The sequence below is a fragment of the Leptinotarsa decemlineata genome, unplaced genomic scaffold (assembly GCF_025532065.1).
Source record: "Leptinotarsa decemlineata unplaced genomic scaffold, Ldec_3_MD MMD2_tig00026361_RagTag_RagTag, whole genome shotgun sequence".
NCBI lineage: Eukaryota > Metazoa > Arthropoda > Insecta > Coleoptera > Chrysomelidae > Leptinotarsa > Leptinotarsa decemlineata.
The window spans coordinates 940808-962378 of NW_027412704.1; the positions used below are offsets into that span (position 1 = coordinate 940808).

A 21571-nucleotide genomic window follows, 5' to 3' on the forward strand; every position below is an offset into this window, starting at 1 on the left:
CTACACGTTATAAGGCGCAGTGTCTAAATTCAGTCTTTCCATCTGCTCGTCAATCCATGACCTAAACTTAGCAACGTCAGCATATACTCCTGGAACTCCTACAGTCCCGCAACCTATTCCCCATCCGACTATTCCAGCCTGTACGTACCTGCCAGGGTTGTTGGGATCCGGACAAACCAGCGGACTACCACCATCGCCCTAAAACAATTCACATAAGTAACAAGCCCTCGGTCATACTTGTACTGTAAATGTTGAATTGGTCTTCCCTGATCTAGATGGCACTGTTGTAATCAAGAAGTTGGTTGATCAAGTCACCTTATAGAGATATATTTTATTTTATTTTCACATTCAGACTCGAAAGATCAACGCCAGCCATATTTTAATATTTATATCATTTCCATTCAAGGAAAAACTGAAGACAATGAGTTCGTGTGACATTTAGTTTCGTCAGTGTATGAGAACAAATGACTCCGAAAGTTTTGAATATGTGTGACACTGTTGATGTACAACACAAACAGTATTGGTCCTAACACTGTTCCCTGAGGCACACCAACAGTAGTTGTAGACTATTTACCTAAAGTACCGCCCATGTTAACCTTATGTCGCCTTTGTGACAGATAATGTCGAATAAAGTTGTTCGGTCTCAAATTCTTGCTCTCGAAATTACAATTCTTTAAACAGTGTATTGCAAATCTAAAATTTTAGTATTTATACACACATCGGAAAAGTCTAGGGATATTTTTAAAAATGGCAATAATTTTTTTTAGACCGCTTTAGGGAAAAAAAAGTTGACGGGTGATTATTAAACGAATGTAACTTACAACAAAATTTATTAAATGGTCAAAAATACCGAGTGCGCATCATAATACAAAAAAAATTGGAATCAGTACAAAGTATGACCTCCACGCTGGTTTATTACGGCCCTACATCTATCGTGCATCGACAAAATGAGATTGTCAATGTCTTGTTGAGGTACATTTGCCCATTCAGCGATTAAAAGCTCTCTCAATTTAAACGTTGTGTGAATGTTCCCCATATGCGGAGTAATTCTTCGTTGAAGCATGTCCCACACATGCTCGATGGGATTCAGGTCCGGTGATTGTGCTGGCCATGGCAATACATCAACTCCTTCGTTGGTGAGCCAGTCAGTCACTAGACGCGCGACATGTGGACGAGCATTATCGTGCATTAGGTGGAAGTTTTCACCAACAGCACCAGCAAACGGACGGACGATAGGTAGAAGAATGGTGTCGAGGTACTGTCGAGCTGTGAGGGAGCAATTTGGAAAAACGAGATCGGTTCTGCCGCCGATCATGATTCCGCCCCATAGCATTACTGTACCACCTCTGTATGTGTGGACTTCCTGGACGTGTCTCAAACGTTCATTATTTCCAGGTCGTCTCCACAGTCTTACTCGACGAGAATCTGGATGAAATCCAAATCTGGATTCGTCTGTAAACAAAACTGTGGCCCAATCATTTGCATCCCAGTTTTGATGTTCTTGACACCACTCTAATCTTCTACCGCGATTGCCTCTCGACAAAGGTGGACATCTAAGTGGCCTTCTGTTGTGGAGATCTGCTTCATGAAGTCGATTTCTGACAGTATCACGACCAATGGTTACCTGGTGCGTCTGCTGCAACACGTTAACCAACTCAGGTGCCGTGATTGTCGGTTGTCTTCTTGCGGTTAAGACCAAAAATCGGTCTTGAACTGCAGTTGTAGCACGTCGTCGCCCTGGATGTTGTTCGGCTGGACTGCCAGTTTCACGGAAACGCCGCCATAATCGACTGATAACACTTTGGGAGACCCCCAAACGAAGAGCTACATCATTTTGTCGCATGCTACCTTGAAGAAGCCCTACAGCTCTATTCATCTCAGCCAATGGTAAGTGATGGCATTCCATGTTAAAGCACAATATTTCCAGTTTAATTGCTGAGCAAGAACTGCATAGAATGTACAAACTCGACACTTTCAGATTATTCATTTCAGCCGAAAACCTACAGTTTGTAAAAAACTTGATAAAAGATTAGTTACCGTTTTTGCAGGCTTTGTTCAACCCATAGAAATCTACAGGGTGGTCGAGTGTACCAAATTATTCGAAATTAAACGACCTCATGCATTTATTTTTATGATATTTAGTATGTTATAAAAATATCCCTAGACTTTTCCGATGTGTGTATTTAGCCTAGAGTTGCCAGCTCTAAAATTTCTATAACAAAGCAGATTGTTTTATGACATTATTTTTATTTTAGGTATTGTTAACTAATCTTGTTTAAGTTATTTAGTTTTTCATTATTCTCGAAGGTCTCCCAATCGAGGTTTTCCAGTTGGTCTTCTAATTTATGGGCTAGTCTAAGATCCGAACCTAAATCGACCTTCACCGAGCTGATAATAGAATGAAATATATTTTATAATGAATTTAGTATATTAGAAAATATGATAAAAATGGGTTCGCTAAAAAAATCCTGGACACACTATTTTTAATTATTTTTTGAAAAATGATTTTTAATTTAATTTTGCAACATCAAGATAATAAGAAAATTTTTGTCCTTACTTGAAGTATAAAACGTATAGAATGTGCAGCCGTTGGGTTGTCTATTATTTACCTGGGCGAACTAGTGGTTTGTTAGGTATAAACAGGTATATCGATGTCAGTTACTTTCACTAGATTAGTGAGATATATTCCTATCTTTTGACGTTAGATAAAAATCCATATAACAATGTTTCAATGAATTCACCCAATCTAGCATTAATAGAATAATGTACTTTATACTTTAATCCAAATGTTATTATCTTACATTCACTTTAATAAAAGCTGCACAGGTAGACATTTCCAAAAATTATTCTTTACAAGTCAAAGTTGGTAACTGCTTTTATCACTAGAACCACTGACATATGCCATGTCAACTATCTGTCAATCCCTCCAAATTAATGTTTTGTGAAATTTCGACATGTGACATTATTCTTCCTTCAAATTAATTTTAAACTGTAACGTTTTTCACAAATATTTTATCCAATATTAGACATCCTTTAACCAGTTTTATAAATGTATTGTATCAATGTTCATCCATCATGTTGTGTCCAATATTTTACATAAACATCGTATGAAACATCCTCAAAAAGTTGTAAGTCTAAACATTCATAATTATATATTAATATTACTTACACCCTCAAATTGTAGCATCTCTGATGATGGAAACAATTTATTAAATTTCCGAAACCTAGGACAAACTTTAAAGAGTACTCTTTCATTTGCTGCTTAGCCCCATTATTTGTTGGTTCTATATATATATATATATATATATATATATATATATATATATATATATATATATATATATATATATATATATATATATATATATATATATATATATTATATATATATATATATATATATATATATATATATATATATATATAAGGACAAACATTTTCTTATTATCTTGATGTTGCAAAATTTAATTAAAAATCATTTTTTAAAAAATAATTAAAAATAGTCTGTCCAGGATTTTTTTAGCGAACCCATTTTTAACATATTTTCCAATATACTAAATTCATTATAAAATATATTTCATTCTATTATCGCCTTGGTGAAGGTCGATTTACGTTCGGATCTTCTACTGGGTCTTTTCTAGTCCACTTATCCTCTTGAAATTTAATATTCCCGAATATCTTTACCTAAGCAACCCGTATAGTTAGGCCTATTTCCATGTAAATATTTCAAGCTACAAATAGCTACATTTTCAATTCAATTTGTTGTTTCTTGGGACTCACCCACTATTATGACCTGCACGTAGGGTCGTCCTGTTGAAACCACATGTCGTTGGTGTCAAGATCATCTAATTCAGCCCAAAAGAAGTTGATGATCATCGACCTACAGTGCTTGCCGTTGCCAACTGCTCCAGAGCAGTTGGCAACTTACCCTAACTTTCAGAACAGAGAGATTTAGTTTACTTACAGTACAGGCATCTTTTCCTTGCTCCCCTCCCGCACATATGAAGCTCTTGTGCAGATTGAAGTCTTTTCCTAGCCGAGTACCCCTCAGAGCTGTTTGACATGCCTGTCGAGGAACGATTGGCAACTCAATTTTTTTTAGAATCGCTTGGGATCTTCCTTGTTTACCTGCGAAATTGTAAGTGATCACAATCTCTAGGTCCTCCACAATCCAAGCAAAATGGTTTGACTGAAACCTGGCCTACTTACCGAAAACGTCTTTTCCCCATCCGCTGACAAAGCAATTCTTGGAGTTGATTCTCTCTCCTTGCACAGGTAAGCAAATCGTTCCAACATTATCAGCTCTACTCACAGGTCGATCCAGAACCAATAAGGCTACGTCGTTGAAGAGTGTGCCAGGATTGAAGTCGTTGCGAGACAAAATGTTGATGACGCCTCTCTCCTGATATGGAAGTCTTTCCCTGGTGGTTTGGGTGTCCCATTCTCCTAGTCTCACCGTTAGATCTCCAGTTGAAGCCCTAATAAATAATGCACGCATGGTAACAAGAATATTCGGAGCTGCAGTTTGAGCTTTTGCAAGAGTCTTTGCTGGCTAAATCACAAAATACTGCACCAGAAACTTGTACAGTGTCTCGAGGTCTATCCTGTGTTCAAATCTTATCTGACGGATAGAAACCACTTATCAGAATCATTTGATATCAATTCTTAACCGATATCTCTATCACTCGGAGTACCACAAGGTTCAGTCTTGGGACCTGTACTTTTTCGAGTATATATAGATAAAGTTGACGACCAAATGAGTATATAACGGAAATGCGAGCAAACAATGAGATCTTTGAACTGGTGGTTTTTCAGATAAAACAGTGATTATTCAATTTTGTAATTATCAAAAAATTCTTGACCCACTATACAGGGTGATTCAAAAGTACTTTGACAAACTTCAGGAGGTGATTCCTCATAATATTCAAATATGAATTGTCCAAATAAATAAATGTCCGAAAACGCTTCGTTTCCAAGGTACAGGACATTGAAGTTTTATTTTTATTTTCGTTTTTTTCAAATAACTTTTGAAATACTGAACTTAATTAAACGAAACTTGGTAATAGGAGGTTTTTGAGGTGTCGAATTCGAACCTGATGTTCTTATTGCTCTTACTCGTAGGGGGCGCCACCTACACGTCTTTTTCTTTTTTAAAGATTCATAACTTTTTTGGGCGTACTTCTAGCACATTTTTCAGTACAAAAATCGATTCCTCTATCACATCTACGTAAATAAGCTATCCTTGTTACTAGTCGCTGTAATGCTTTGGAAATAAATTTGACGTTTGTGAGTAGTTTTGGTAATTACATATTTTGTGACAGTTAGACGTTTTGTTGAAGTTTCCATAAGTAGAAGTAGAAAACACTCATTTTGAAAAAATGGATTATTTAAACAATAATGCTCATTTAGCCGATATGCATTTCGTTTATGGTCTTGCGGATGGCAATGCGCGCGAAGCAAGTAGTATTTACCAGGAGCGATTTCCTAATCGAGTACTGCCTTCAGCTCCAACATTTGCTAGTCTCCACCGTCGTTTGGCAGAAACAGGTAGCTTCAAGAGGGCAGCTGATATTATTGGAAGACCACGAGCAGTCCGAACCCCAGAATTGGAAGAAGCTTTGAAGCTTTGTATCAAACAGTTATTGGACTATAGTAGGGATGAACTACGATGTCTAACAGGCCTTCTTACAGGTATCTGTCATCATATACAGAGACTCGGACTGTCGGAAGACAGTATTATAAATACTGACTTTACCCTGCTTGTACATAATGGAAATTTGTGTCGTTTTTCGTGTCAACTGACACGTCAAGAAGAGTAATTCAACCACGCCACTGGAAATGACTGCTGCAGTTGCAGCAGCAAAGACCACAGCAAACATTCCACTACTTGGAAAATAAATAAATCAAGTCAGCAGAGAATTTACTCAATTGTAATAGAAAGTTACTGCTTATTTACTGCGAATGTTTTATATCGAATGAAGGTATATACTGTAACGAACCTGAAGCCGGCCCTGACCGATATGCAGGACGACTCAGCGAACAAACACGACGTCAGCGCGAAAGAATACAGTCGGGAATCAGCGGTAAAACTCTAGAACCGAACCGACACAGGTTTTTAGAAAGGACCGTTACCGATATAAGCCCGGCTTCCCGACTCAAGAGGGCAGTTCAGAAAGTGAATCGAGCAGCTAAACAAGAAATTCAACTAGTGGAAATAAATAAAGCGTCAGTTGCTAAGTGTTGTAAATAAATTAGTTTGTGGTCAGTGAATTATTGTTGGAAATTAATTTGTTTAGGTCAGTTCGCTGACAAATAAGACTTTGTCTTCAAGAGGTTTACATTTCACACCATCTTTTTGGGGTGAACTTTCCAGTTTGCTCTTTATTTCTCTTGGTCAAGTTCTCTGTTGACCTGGATTTATTTATTTCCCCGATTTGGAAGGTTAGAAACTCCGAAAAATCAGGAAAAATTAATTTCACGGATTTCTGACAACACTACTTACTTGTTCACGCAATGAGCTCCAGTGAGAACTACCTTGGGAGTGATCAGCGACCCCCCGCACATCAAGTAGTTCGGATCCAGAGACGGATTCAGGTTCCTGTTCAAAATGGCCGCCATCCAGGGGAACTCCCCGTACTCTGCTTCGTGATCTCTGGCTCCTTCGATCTTGAAATCGATTCCGTTGGGGTTCCTCAAGCCGCAGTAGCTGGGAGATTGGGGAGTGACGGGGTTATCGGGGAAGGGAGTCGCTGTTGGGGTGACTGGGGGAACTGTAGGGGGAGTGGGTACTTCAGTAACTGGAAGGGGGAGTTTCGGGTCCAGCCCTCCTTCGGGGAGACCGCAACACACTTCTAGGGGGTGGGGGCAGCTGTTTTCACCGAATCTGAAACATTATTTGGCATATAATAATATAATAATAATAATAATACAATTTCATTACATTACAGTTTTTTTTTACAAATTGAGTGCACCTAATCTCATAATGAGATCGTCTTGTGCCTAAAAAGTACTAATTAATTAGTGTTTGAACATTTGATATGTGATATATTATAAGCCTACTTGTACCACAGTACAAGACCTTTATGTCTTGTACTGTGGTTGTGGGAAATCTCTTAGTGTTGGTTCTATTTTTGTACATGAATTTCGCAATATGAAAAATATACAGATGTTTCAAATCGAGCATTTTACTTTCTATGAAGAGCTGTTCGCTGGAAAATCTGCGCATTTTCCTCAGTATTTCAAAATCCATTTCTGTGTGACTTTCAAACAATTTATCTGATTAAAGATCCGTATCGTCCGCATAAAGATTACGTAGGTATATCCGTTCATCTTCCAAAAGAATAACAAGAAATTTGATGATTTCATATGAATACCAATTTCAAAATCATCTTTCTGCATAATAAACTCGTCCCAAGATAAACAAGTAATACGTAAAATTCGTAGAGAAATATTTCAAAAGGAAAATCCTATCAATTAATTTCTTGATGTTCTAGAATATGTAGAAACCCAAGACATGGCCATCTGTGGTTTTCCTTGGTTGAGATAAAATCGTAATGTTTTTTAATGCACGTGTTATTAGTCATTGATTGAATGTCGATAATAGCTCATAATAGATACAAACCACACCCAGCTATTATACGACTTTTATATCTCAGTGATTGGATAATTCAACAGCGAAGATGATATTACCAGCTACTTTCTTTCAAAACGCGGAAATTTAGCCAAGGAGTGGTTTCAGTCAAATTGCCTTCGTTTGAAACAACAAAAAAATGTTGTAGAATTGGACACTGGGAAGGTCTTGAGAAGTATCTATCTCTTAATAATCGTTTATAACACTTTCAAATGAGGATAGTTTCAGCAGTTTCTCATTTGCTGGACTCGCAGACAAACGTTCTGAAAAATGTTTATCTCTTTGCAATTGTTTATTTGAAAATAATTTAGTTTTTCATCTATCAATTTATTTTCATACAATTTTTTTTTTAATTTTCTCTTCCCAATCCTTGAAAATTGTAGGTACGTAGGGACAATTTTGGTAATTGTTCGATAATGCCTTCATTTAATTACATTGTCTCTACATGTTAATTAGCCATTTTCTTTGGAAAACATTGTCCGTTGTTTCAACTTTTCACAGAAATGTTTCTGTAATATTCAATTGTGATTAGGAGATTTTTACGTTGGAATGTGAAGCTGCATGAAATTTGGAAAAAAATTGCAAGAAAATAAATAAATAGATGAGAGCCCAAATTATTTTCAAATAAACAATTCCATCGGTTGCAGATTGAGTCAATAAACCACTTTTTCTCAATGGTATATTTTCATATTTGCGTTATTTTTCATGCTAAATGTAAAAAAATAGCGAAATACGTCAAAAATGCCCGTTTCTTTTATAAACAAATGCAAATAACAGTTGATTAATTATATTTACAAACTTGTTGGAGAGCTATTTGAGAGATCTATCAATTATCCATAAAAATGTATTCAATGTTTATTTCAAAATCTCTAAAAGTTTCAAAGTTATAATCATTTTTTAGTTTACAAATCCAGTGCAAATTTAAAATTTTCTGCGAAAGTTTGAAATGAATGATTGTTTTCGTAATTTTTAGCAGTTTGAGAAAAAAATATAACGCGGTTGGGAATTTGTTCATAACAAATTGTTCAGTCAATAAACAATTAAATTATTGATAAAATAAATCTGTTAATTTGTAGGGGAATGTCAATTATAATTTCAAAAATAGTAAACATTTCTCAAAATTCATTATGAAAACATTTCAAATATTAAAAAATGATTATAAACGATTGAAAACTGTTGTTGACAAAAATGTTTTTTCTTAAAATCATTATATTATGAAGATAACAAAATTATAAAAAAATTCTTAAAAATGCCAACAAAGTCTATTTGTTCATAAACAATATACAAACAAACGTTGAAATATTTTGTTGAACTTACCGACTGTCTTCATTTAGTACAAAAACGAAAATATGATGATGAATATAAAAAAATCAACAATACGTCGATTATTCATTTTTTGTTACTATAAAAAATCGAAATTACCAAAATACTTGAATTTTTCAAACTCCTATAACAGGATTTCATAAAAAGAGCTTTCCGAAGCGAATTGTTTTTTTTTGGAAAATTAATGAAACATTTTCTGTGGTCTTCCATGCAGACGCAAGTCAAGTAAATTATTGTTGATTAATAATCACCTAGCTTTTTCAATAATTCACTTCAATATTTTTTCCAACAAGAATCAATTTGTTATAGTTTTTAGAATACATTTTTGAATCAATATTCAATAGTAATTTCATTTAAGAAAAAACAACGATAAAAATAAAAACAACATTTGCTTTTTCAGCTGCAAGAAAACCCGTAAAAACCTGCAGCACATGTGACGTATTCGCTTTAGATGCCGAAATTATCCTTCCCTTTAAGGATATTTCTTTTAAATTCCTCAATTCTTATAGTTTTTGAAGCATTTGCAAAAACCCAAATACCTTTTTTTACATCTCCATTTGTTTACAACTTTCGAAGTTTTTTATGTGCTATAAAACGGTGTTAGCACATTTTTCCAGATATCATTTCGGATCAAATGAGCCATCGCACGTATTTTTACGATCATTGTGACTATTTTTCTCCATTTTCAACGTGTCAACTAAACAAGTTTATATTTTTAAAGTATTTAGTTTGTCTTATTACGTCTCTCAATATATAGTTTGAAGAACTGAGTATGATTTGCCAAAGACAAAACAAATAACATTGACCTCCTGGTACCAGGTATTTGAAAAACATAAAACCCCGGGTCTCGGCCGACAAAACAATCCAAGCTATCAATTACTGAGTGACTAATTCAATAATTACCTTATGTCAATAATTCCGAATCCATCCGTAACTCCTGTTTGTACAACCGTCTTTGTCTTTCCATCGCACATGTGATAGGACACGCAGATATGAACACCTTGATCGGAACCTTCTCCGCATCTCTGAAGGGCTCCGAGACTGCCCCCGATTTTGTGGTGACTTCTTCAAAACCAGGGGGAGCTATGTCATTCCCAGTCCTTCCAGGAAACACCTGATCCACCAATCTTCTGGTAGAGTCGTTGACGGCTTGTCCAAACGCCAGCGATATCGTCAGTGATAAAATTATCGCCGCCTTCATTTTTTCTCGGTGGAGACCGCAGTCAAGGTTGTATACCAAATTCGCAACGTTGATTGGGAGTAAACAACTACCTCGATGGAATTTCAAAACTGACTTGATCGAAATTAAGCGGTAGTTGTTTGTCCACACAAGCCTTCAGTGCTTCAATCCCCTCTTTTCATCGACAGAGGATTACTTGATATCATGGAAATACCAGACCGAGTTGAGCTTATTTGTTTCTTTTCAGTAGCTTCTTCGATTAAGTCATGACATCATTCGGTGAGATAAAATACGTTGGTTGATATTGAAAGGTCAAGATTAGAAAAGAATTAGAAAAAAAACCATTAACGGGAAATGATACTGTTTGTCTGATAATGACACGAGGTTTTTACATCAGACAGGACGATATTTATTAGCACAACACTGTTGATTTTTGAATAAGTGTCTTTCAAATTACTGTATGGCGAGTTTGTGAAAATGAATCTGACTCATCAAATTATTGAAAAGCCATTTTTAGCTTTCTAGTTCCCCTTAACAAAACAAGTGGACTAAAAAAATACGTTCGTATTTTTTTAGTCCACTCTTGGTCATGCACAACTAACTTCAGCAATAGATCAGGTCACTTAAATGTCAGATTAGTTCGAAAAACAAACGGTTTGAACACAATTAGATTAATAATCAGTCACTACTTTATTATTCAAGGTTATTATTAATTATTGTTCTGATAGGTAGTTTCATAATAATTCAGACACATCTTACTCATTTATAGTGTAACTTCTTCCCAGAAGCTTTTGTTGCAATGAACAAGTACGTTGATGATGATAATTGACCTTGTTTTCTACCATTAGCCAGACTGAGAAACGTCGTATATTGCATTTATATTCCGAATGTAAGGTCATACTAATTTCAATATTTTTCTGAGATGTTCAAAATACGCTCCTTCGAAAACTTATTTGTCTACAAGTAAATCCAAAACAAACAACTTTCGCAATCACCAGAAATGCAATACGTCAATTCGAATGGTGTTTTGCCATTCGAATTGACGTCTTCAGGATTCGCCATATGTCTATGAATGTACTTTTTTAAATGTCTAAGTCAGGTTTGAACCAAGCTCACAACTTGAGCCACACTTAAATGGTGTACAATCTCAAAGTAAAACAGTGTTCAATCCAAATGTGATTATTATATTTTGAAGTAATTTGTTCCAAAATGACTTTTACTAGCTAGCTGATGAATGTTAACCATTTTTGGCAACAAACTTATCATATACAGCCGAAACAAAAACTACCTGCGCCTGTAATACGTCGTAATCATGATTGAACTCGCGGTCCTTTGTCAAAAAACGGTTAGCAAATGTTGAATTGATGTTTTTATTCAAGAAACTACTTGTGTTCTTTTATTCCTTTGAAGGGTTTGGGGCTAAACCGTAAGTCAACTTAATTGACTAAGAGCAGATGACATATATATGCAGAATGAAGACTTACGAGTAAATCCGATGACATTGGATGACAATAAGTAGTTTTATAATATATATAAGTCACTCGTATAAAATTTATTCATGTGAGTGTGTTAACCTGTAAAATATATTCTAGTTCACTGATTTCATGAATAAATGAATAAATGAATATTCGATTCACAATTTGTTATGTGCCTCATTATAATTCGAGTATATTACAAGGTATATCTCATGCGATAATTAATATATGACTGTTTTTTTTAATGTGGGTTCAATTATGTTCAGTTGCAAAGACAAAACTTAGGAACCTAATTATTTTTTTCACAAGTAGGCACCGATCATGAAAATATAATGATATTATTATGTACTCACAAAGTAACAAAACTAATTCCGTGTTGAATCTGTGCTTAGAAATTATCAATATCAATCAAAATATCAATAATTTCTTGCGGTTCCTATAGCTATCAGAAATTCAAAATCCCTATCTTCGATTATAAATCTGAAAAATTGTAGGTAAGGAGGTCAAAGTAAAGTCAGCAGGAGAATGCCATTGGACCGAGTTCTATTATTTTTTGGATCAATAGATATTCTTTTTGGGATCAAGGTACTTGGTGGATAATAGAATGCCAACAAAAAAATGTATCGTGATTTTCCTCCTAATAATACCTCAACTAGAGTTGAAGATTCACATGAAAACCATGATAGTTTTTGAAATGAAAGCCTACTTTTTTTTGAAGTCATTCTTTGGAGGCTTCAGAAAAGATTATTGGTGGAAAAACTGGAGAATTCGGAATTTAAAAAATATGGATGAAGGAAAAACATAAAAAACTGATGTTTTACATTTGTAAATTTGCAAAATTCAAAATTTTTTTTTCTTCAACAAAGTTCTCGTCCGAAGCCCTCAAAGAATAACTATAAAAACATCCAGGATTCCTTTTTAAGAATCAGGTTTTATGTATGAACATTTAACTTGAAAAAAATATCAATCGACAAAAGTATAATTCTGAGAAAAGTGACGATAAAATTTTTATCAAGTAACCATTATTTCATTCCTTGATATTCATATTTAACGGATAAATTTCGATCCCACTGTTTCAGCAGGTAAAAATGGCTGCTTTTCAAAGACATTTTTTCGGTTTTTGAAGTATTCGCAGAAACCTAGCTTCTCTTTTCAGTGTGACAAACTTGTCTTCTTTGGTTTTTCTCGGAGAGAAAATTCACTCTTAGGAAACTATCTGAATAATCATACTCGAAGACTAGTTGTGGATGGGGTTGTCTCGGATGCTCTACCGGAAGTGCCACAAGGATATATCCTTGGGCTCTTGCTTTTCAGATTGTATATTTTTTATTTTCATCTGTTTATACAAAAATATACATCAATATACATCAATACGCAGACGACACGCAGTTATATTCCGATTCTTCCGTCTTCTACTAATAACGAAAGAGGTAAGAGTAGCTTAATTCAGACTGGGAAGTTCACCAACCTACAATGGATTGGGCCAAACAGAAATGAAGCCCAAATAAAATGAGAAGCTCAATATTTTTACACACAACCAAGTAACCCTCATTAGTAGAACTACATTGACACTGGTCTAAAAACGTAGTTAATAACTGAGAACAGTGGTGGAAATTAACAAATTTACTCTATATCAAGTACAAGGGTAGTCAGTAAATATGGAAAACGAAAAAGCTGTTGAGTGGATCATCACTTCATATATGGAGCAAACACAGGAATCTGGAAAAAAGATTGTGCTAATCACTGTGTTAGCACCTGAACGAAATAGAGTATATACTGGAGATCTCGGCTATGATAATACAAAAACAGCTCCTCAGCTGCGAATATGAAGGAGGGTATCTCAGAAAGGATACAACTCATGGACTCTGTTGAATAACTCCATCGAAGAAGGCTCAGGATGTGGAGTGTACTTCAGATCACTAAGCCTAAGGATTAAGTGGGGAATGGGAAAAAATACCAGCGTGGTCCAAACAGAACTGGCTGGTGTCTCAATCGCCACAAAAGAAATAACCAGGAAAGGAATTTCTGGCAAAAACATAACAATCTGCACTAACAGCAGTTAAGCCCTATTAGCCTTGAACAGACAAAACGTGTAACCTCAGGGATAGTACTAGAGTGCCACCAAGATTCAACCAAAGCCTCGGTAGATAATAATATTATCCTGCGACAGGAGTAAAGGTAATCGCATTGTCGATTCTTTAGCCAAGGAAGCGGCTGGACTAGGAATTTTAGGTCCTAGTGGCACCCACGGTCTGATGACTTAGACAATTGCGGAACTAGCCAAATGTTACATCCATGCTCAATTCCTAAAGAGAAGCTGGCGCCGAAGAAATATCTGGCGATGACCGGGAAAAATCTACGCTTTACAGTAGGATTTCTGACTGACCACTGTCAACTAAGGAAACACCTCCATAATATGGGGCTAGTGGTCACACCTCTATGCAGGATGTGTGAACAAGAGGATGATACTGTCAGGCCTACATCGGCCTACACCTGCCGATATGAAGGAGATGTTCCCTAGTGACTTATCCACCTTCCTGGAAAGGACAGGATGGACGATGACCTAGGAGGACAACTCCTCGGGAGGATGTACAAAGGGTCACATGTGGCCTAAGTGCTGTGGTCTTACACTCACCCCCCCCCCTACTCTACAGATACAGAATTCCATCAAAGGACCTGTACAAGCTAGTACTGGGAAAAATAGCACATGCGACTTCAATTTCAGGTAGAAGTCCACAAGTCTGATTGCTCAGAAGCAAAACAAAGTGTAGTCAGTTTTGAGGAATTAGTTTATTTGTTCAACGGATATTGGACGATGAATTCCCAATGAAATGAAGCAAACTCACATACAAAATACTTTATTCAATTCTATAAAGAAATAAAAACGGCAAAATGTCACGCAAGACCTCATCAGTTCTGATAGCTGCTGGTATCCAGCCCGTGTATCCGCATCTGTTCATCGACCCAGTTCCTGAACTTGGCAACGTTGACGTAAACCCCTGGAGTCTGATCCTCTCCGCAGCCGATACCCCAAGCCACAATACCAGCTTGGAAGTACCTATCACGTGACCCAGGAATGGGGCAGACCAGCGGACTGCCTCCGTCGCCCTTGCAGGTGTCTTTATTAGGCTCTCCTCCTGCACAAACGAAGCTGGAGTGCAGCTCGAAGAACCTCCCCAAGCGTGTGCTGCGGAGTTTGTCTTGGCACTGAGGATTGGGTACGATGGGGAGATCGATTTTCTTCAGGATAACTTGGTACTTTCCCTTCTTCCCGAAGACGTCTTTGCCCCAGCCAGTGGCGAAGCATCTTCCAGACTGGATGACGTCATCCTGAGTAGGCAGGCACACTATCCCGATGTTCTGTTCCATAGTCACTGGGGTTTTTAGGATGAGAACGGCGACGTCGTTGTACAGAGCCCCAGCATAGTATTGGGGGTGGATAGTTATACTCTGTACCTCCCTGTCTTGGTGGGGGAAGAGTTCGTCCATGTGCTGGGTGTCCCACTCGCCTGCTCTGACCTTGAAGCTCTTGTTTTTGCCGGTGACGCAATGCGCTGCGGTGATGACGGCTTGGGGGTGGATAAGGGCTCCCCCGCATTGGTAAACGTTCAGTTTGAGAGGATTTCCCTCCACAGATTCTTCACGGAGGATGGCTACCATCCAGGGGAATTCCCCGAACTGCGCCTCGTTGTCTTTGTCGCCAGTTATTCTGAAGCCGACGCCCTCTGGGTGACGATAGCCACATCCGGCAGGTTTTACTGGGGGCTGGGGTGTAGGTATCGGATCTGGTCGTATGTCTCCCGCATTGCAACACATCTGGAGATAGTTGTTTCCGCATGGACCGTCGTTTATTCTGAAAATAAAGTTTTATAGTGATAGATTGATTTTTTGTTCAAATGTTAGGTTAGGTTAGTCCTCTTCCTATTGGAAGACCCAACAGTAGAAGTACTGTTGTTCAATATCATTGGGGAGCCTATAGGGTGGACCAGGAAACCTGTTTATACCGCATGGATTTTGACATCAGAGATTCCATAGACCTAGAGTTGGCAGCAGATCGATTACAGGGAGCTATCATCTACAACGTACAACGAACATTGTCCCATAGTAAATCAGAGATGAAGATCTGGAATGAAGATCTGGCTGGATGAGACAAAAAACTAGAAAATCCTTCAAATGTGCAAGGAAATCAGGTTCATGGGACCAATACAGAAGGTCCCTAACTGAGTATAAGGAAGTCCTGAGAAAATCCAAGAAAGATACGTGGGGAAGGAATGTAAGGAGGTCAAACAGACCCAAGCATGTGCCAGGCTCTACAAAATACTCTCGAAGGAACCTCAGGTTTCAATAAATAATCTGAAAACAAATACGGGGGAGTATACAAAAACCGGAGAAGAGACTATCAGAGAGTTTTTCTGGGTACACTTTCCCGGGTCAGAAATTACAAATCTAACACCGGAGTCCTGGGCGAATTCAGAACTGGAGACCCCGAAAAGGGCATCCAGGGAGGACTGGCAGTTGACAAAGAAGGTGAAGAAAATTAAATGGGCGGTAAACTCATTTCAACCCTATAAGTCGCCGAGACTTGATGGCATATACCCAGTAATGCTTCAAAGGGGACCGGAAGTACTTTTCAAAAAATTGTGTATAATTCTCAGGGCAAGCTTAGCACTGGGACACATACCAAAAACTTAGAGACTGATCAGAGCCACCTTCATTCCGAAACCTGGACTCGGCGAAGGTTTTGAGACCAACTAGTCTGATGACATTTGCGTTGAAAACGCTAGAAAAACTACTGTAACATAGCTTAACATAAGCCCATCCAAATCGAACATACCATACAAGAAACACAAGTGTCGAGAGGGGGGTTAAATATCTGGGAGTAATCCTAGATTCCAAACTTACCTGGAACCAACACTTGGACGTGATAAAGAGGAAAGCGGAGGTAGCACTGATGCTCAACAGACGCATCTATGGAAAAACATGGGGGCTAAAACCAGACATGGTATATTGGCTATAGAAGAATGAACTTGCGAATAGGAACAAATTAACTTCGTACTGGGTGCCAGGGCATACAGGAATCACAGGTAAGTAATGATAAAGCTGATGAATGGGTTAGACGCGGATCATCAACTTCATATATAGGTCCTGAACCAGCTCTGGGGGTACCAAAATCATTGATACTAAACCAGATTGAGAGACATGGACCAATAAGAAGTCCAGAGTACTGGACAAAAGTACCTGGCAACAAACACGGTAGAACCTTCATTAGGGGACCGTCCGAGAAAAGAACGGAAGAACTACTTCAATATAGTAGGGATCGGCTCAGAATAATTACAGGGTTACTAATCGGTCATTGTCCGCTTAGAGGACACCTGAACAAAATGGGGCTGTACAACGGAGACCTCAGCTGCAGATTATGCAACATCTTATGCGAATGTGAGGCACTGAATCACAGGAGGCAGGCAATATATGGACGTACAAAATTACGCCCAGAAGAATATGACGAACATCCAACGCGGAACCTGTACAAACTAGTACAGGAAATGAGACTCATGGAATGGGTGTCATGAGAAGATGGGAGAACAAATGCAATAAGCCCAAGAGTCTGCAATTTGTTCTGGAGACTAAATGGACAAGTAAGACAGCTCCCAAGGGACAAAAAAAAATATTACTATACCTTATATCGATAATCCCCTCTCCATTCTTATTGATCGTTCCGTTGTTGCAGAGATAATAGGCAACGCATGTACAGTCTCCGGTCCCAGGAATCCCTACGTCTCCTCCGCCACTGTTCGGTTGGAGATTGACGTCAGGGGCGGACGTGATTGGTTGTAAAACTTTGTCATCTGTATTTGGTTTTTTGAACACCTCCCCGATGAGGTCGTCTAAATTTTGACCTTGTCCGCAGGAGCAGAAAAGACCAAGGAGGAGGGCTGCATACCACATCGTCATTTTCTGGAAAGAATAGTGTGTTATAACCAAAAATATGAGATTTTGTTTGTGAGATTTTTAGTGGACAGTTTACAAAACGGCAACACGAACGTACGAGGTACGTTCAGAAATGAGGTAATACTCTCAGTAATAAAAATATTTACGGTGTTCCTCAGGGTAGTATTTTGGGCCCACTTCTGTTCACCACATTTACTGCAACAAGATTTTTTGAGGGTACTGGGTATCGACCTCTCGGAATAAGTGTGGGTTACTGTCATCCCAGTACCGGCAATTATGCCTATTCACAGCTCCATTGAAAAAAAATGTACTCTCATAGGAAAAGCACGTGTTGAATGATAGGTGCGGATCATCAATTAGTAGCTGGCTCAGTTGTTCACAAAATTGCAGCCTTCTATCAGGGATCATCTTCATTGAGTTCCTGTACTAATTTAATTCTGTACGGATGAAATTTATAGGCTTTTAATATCCGTATTATGGACGAACGGGAGACACCTGAGGCTGCAGCAAGCTGACGGGTACTTTGAGTATGATCCAATTCAACATGTCCCAAAACAGCGACTTCCACTGCTTCATTTCTGATCGGTTTCCGTGGCTGGTGTTTCACATTACAGACAGATCCGGTATCGACAAACTTTTGGACTAACTTGGCAACGTACGAATCATTCACATTTTTCCCGGGATGACTGTTATTAAAGAGGCGAGCAGTAAGTCTAGCACAACTATTATGTTGATAATGATAATAAAGTTTAACAATTTCAACTCGTTCAGGAATGGAATAAACCATTTTTACAGTAAAGTTGAAATAATTTCAAAAGCAACCGAACTGAATCAATGAACTTTTGCCTAAATTCTTTTTGCACACTTATCTGCTGTTGTTATTTGAACCAAAAAACGCACGAGAGAAATTGAGGAATGTAGTAGTGATAAAAATGCCGTTTATTCCGCATTTTCATTAACACCAAACATATCGAGTAAATGTTCTTGCTTTTTTTATAGCTATTCGAGTAAATACAACAAATTAGGTATCATTGGAAAGAGAATTTTGTGCCCTTTCAAATGATATATCACTCGACCCCACTTTCCATTTAAAATTTTAGGGTTGTTACTCACCCTCGCTAGGGGGTTGAAGGCACAGGTAGAAAAATACATTTAAAAAGTGTCCCCCTCAAAAGCAAAATTGACCTGTCCGAGCATTTTTGCGTTAAGTTACAAAAAAAGGAGAAAAGCAAGGTGCATACTTTTCGTTGGACCACTCGATATATTCCGAAAATAGTAGCAATTTTTATCATCATATATTTTTCATCTGGCGCTCCATTTATAAACCTTTGGACTTGTTCAAACGTAAGACTTTTCGATATTTTGGGCCTAAGGTTTTATTTTGTGAGTGAAAAAGTTTGCGAAACGAGCGTAGCGAGTTGAGCAATTTCACAAACCTTACTTTACACTCATGTCATAAATAGCTATTTCGTCTCGCCCTCATATGATAGTGAAAAACAGAAATGTTGAATTCCATTAACATCGTAGGTGAATCTCAAAAGTTTATGTATTCAATTAACACCAGCTCATCAGGCTTCTTCTTGGAATTTGCTTACGCGATAAACCGAGTAAATAATTATTTCGCGAATATTCTTTCCAATCCAAAATATAGTCAGCGGCACTCCTACTCATCAATTCTGCTTTGAAATAATTGTTCTCTCGATATAATTTATTATCGAGTTGAATCTCGGCAGTGAAGATAATCATGTACATGGATTAACCTTGGCTGGAATAATTAATACTATAAAAAACTAATCCCGACTAAATCATTCGCGGTTTGCAAAAATTCTCTCGAGTAGTTATTGTGTTTTAATTCAGTTTCCGGTTTGCAGGTAAATAGTGTTACCATCACAAAATATATTTATTATATAGGAGCTATGAAAAAGTTGTTGAAATCATGTTTTTATAACACACAGGTTGTCATGTCTGACATTTCGTCAAGCACTGCGGCAGACATTATGAAAGGCAATGAGTTAACGATTGAAATGCTCGACGAAATTCTCAACGCAAAAACTCACGACCGTTATAGTCGAAGTAAACGATATTGTGCACTCTTAAAGTTGACGGCACTCTCAAAGGCCGAAAAAATCAATACAAAGAAACAATTTCGCTACGAATTAGTCCACGTGGACTGAAGAAGTGGCGGTTCGTATTGGATTATTTTTACTAACTGAGTTTTGATTGGCTGAAGAGTCATAAAATAAAATTTGAAGTCGTGTTACGCTGACGAATGGAAATCGGGGAATGCGGGATGGTTATCGCCGTCGTGTTCAGTTCAGGAACTGATCGCGATTTGAGTGAAACTAGGATTTAGATTTGAAATAATAAACAAACGTCAAGCAGTTATGGAAAGCAGTAGAATAGTGGAATTGCCTAACAAATACTTAGAACAAATAACTAAATATAGAAAAGAACAACGGCAAATTTTCTATTTGGACCAAACTTGGTATGACACTCACGACATAGTTATGAAAGGGTGGACTGATGGTTCGAGAATGTGTTCGCCTAACATGCCTACAAACAAAGGATCGCGACTAATCATTGTGCATTACGGAGGAAATGAAGGATGGGTCCCGAATTCTTTGAACTTATGTTGTAAACAACTTAAGGACTGCAATGTTGACTATCATAAGAACATGGAAGATAATATTTTCGAGGAATGGTTTGATAACACATTGATCCCAAATTTGGATGAGAATTGTGTAACAGTTCTTGACAACGCTTCCTATCAATCGCGACAGCTCATCAAAGTACCGAATAAAAATTCGAGGAAATAATGAAATAAAAAGTTTTTCAATGGATAACTATCTGTATTTTGAAGATTACCCTACCAAAATCCAACTAGACCCTTTAGAGTATTGCTGAAAAGTGTGGACACACCATACTGAGACTTTCCCCTATTTTTGTGTTTTCAATCCCATCGAGTTGATTTGTGGAAAATTGAAACAAAGCATCAGGCGTAAAAATAATTTTCCAAGAAGGTAATAGAGCTAATTGAAGAAGTACCTAATATTACCGAAGAAGACTGGCAGAAAAGGATTAAAAAAGTAATTTTTGTTGAAAAAGACTATAAAAGAGATTGGACATTTCCATATTAATGGTGGAAATAAATTCATTATTGATTTAAATGACGATAGTGATAGTGAAACAGAGAATATGGAAGAGGAATCATCAGAAGCTTTCGAAGAAAGTGAAGTGCTTTTGAAGCGATCGATTGTATATATAGGTATGTGAGTAAATAGTATTCAGAAGTATTTTCAATTAAGTTCAAGTAAGACATCATGTATTTCATACAGACAAGTACGTTTGTAACTTTGCACACTTATCGAACACCTTGTATATCGATAACAATTCTGAAAGCAAGGCTCGTTCTTCGCTTCTCAGAAATGAACGTGTGAAACCCATTTCAAAAAACATCAAATGAGATTCAATACCCACCAGAAAAACAGATTTGTTTCCTTGAGTTGATGATTTTGATGGAAATTAATTCAATTTCCCCATTATTAACCAGCCAGTAAGTCAAATTCGACACTGGTGATGCAGTTTTTCTCTGAATGACAATATAAAATGACTACTAACTGTGAGTGCGACAATTTTCGTTTCTAAAAACCGTCGTACCATCACTTTTACCACCCCTGTATGAAACAAACCGTTGCCCCCAAAGAGTTGATTGAGAAAAGCTACCAAGAGTATCCCATGATGGGATATGACAATGACGATATAACCACAAGTTCACCCGATTCCAACACTCCACAGAAAAAATCGCCAAAAACCAAACATCAAACTCACCTTCCGACTGGAGTAAACAAAATCAGCTCAGACACTACCAACTCTTAGCGTGTATCCTCTACCAAACCACCTTCACACTGTCCAGTACTGGCAGTATTTCAAAATGATGACGTAGTCCAGCGGTCAAAACATAATACCGACATGCGCCAAGAGCACTCAGCTAATATTCACGAAGAACCAACAATT

General features: G+C 37.5%; 1 protein-coding gene across 1 annotated transcript; it reads right to left on the reverse strand.

Annotated features, from left to right (window-relative positions):
- On the reverse strand, positions 1-21571 carry LOC111514961 (ovochymase-2). Its single transcript, XM_074184916.1, is given in 9 exon segments — positions 1-198; positions 3965-4128; positions 4210-4478; positions 6503-6883; positions 9857-10001; positions 10004-10289; positions 14522-15461; positions 17286-17563; positions 21386-21571. Coding segments are annotated over 8 exon segments (2658 nt in total). The 5' UTR covers positions 17561-17563; positions 21386-21571.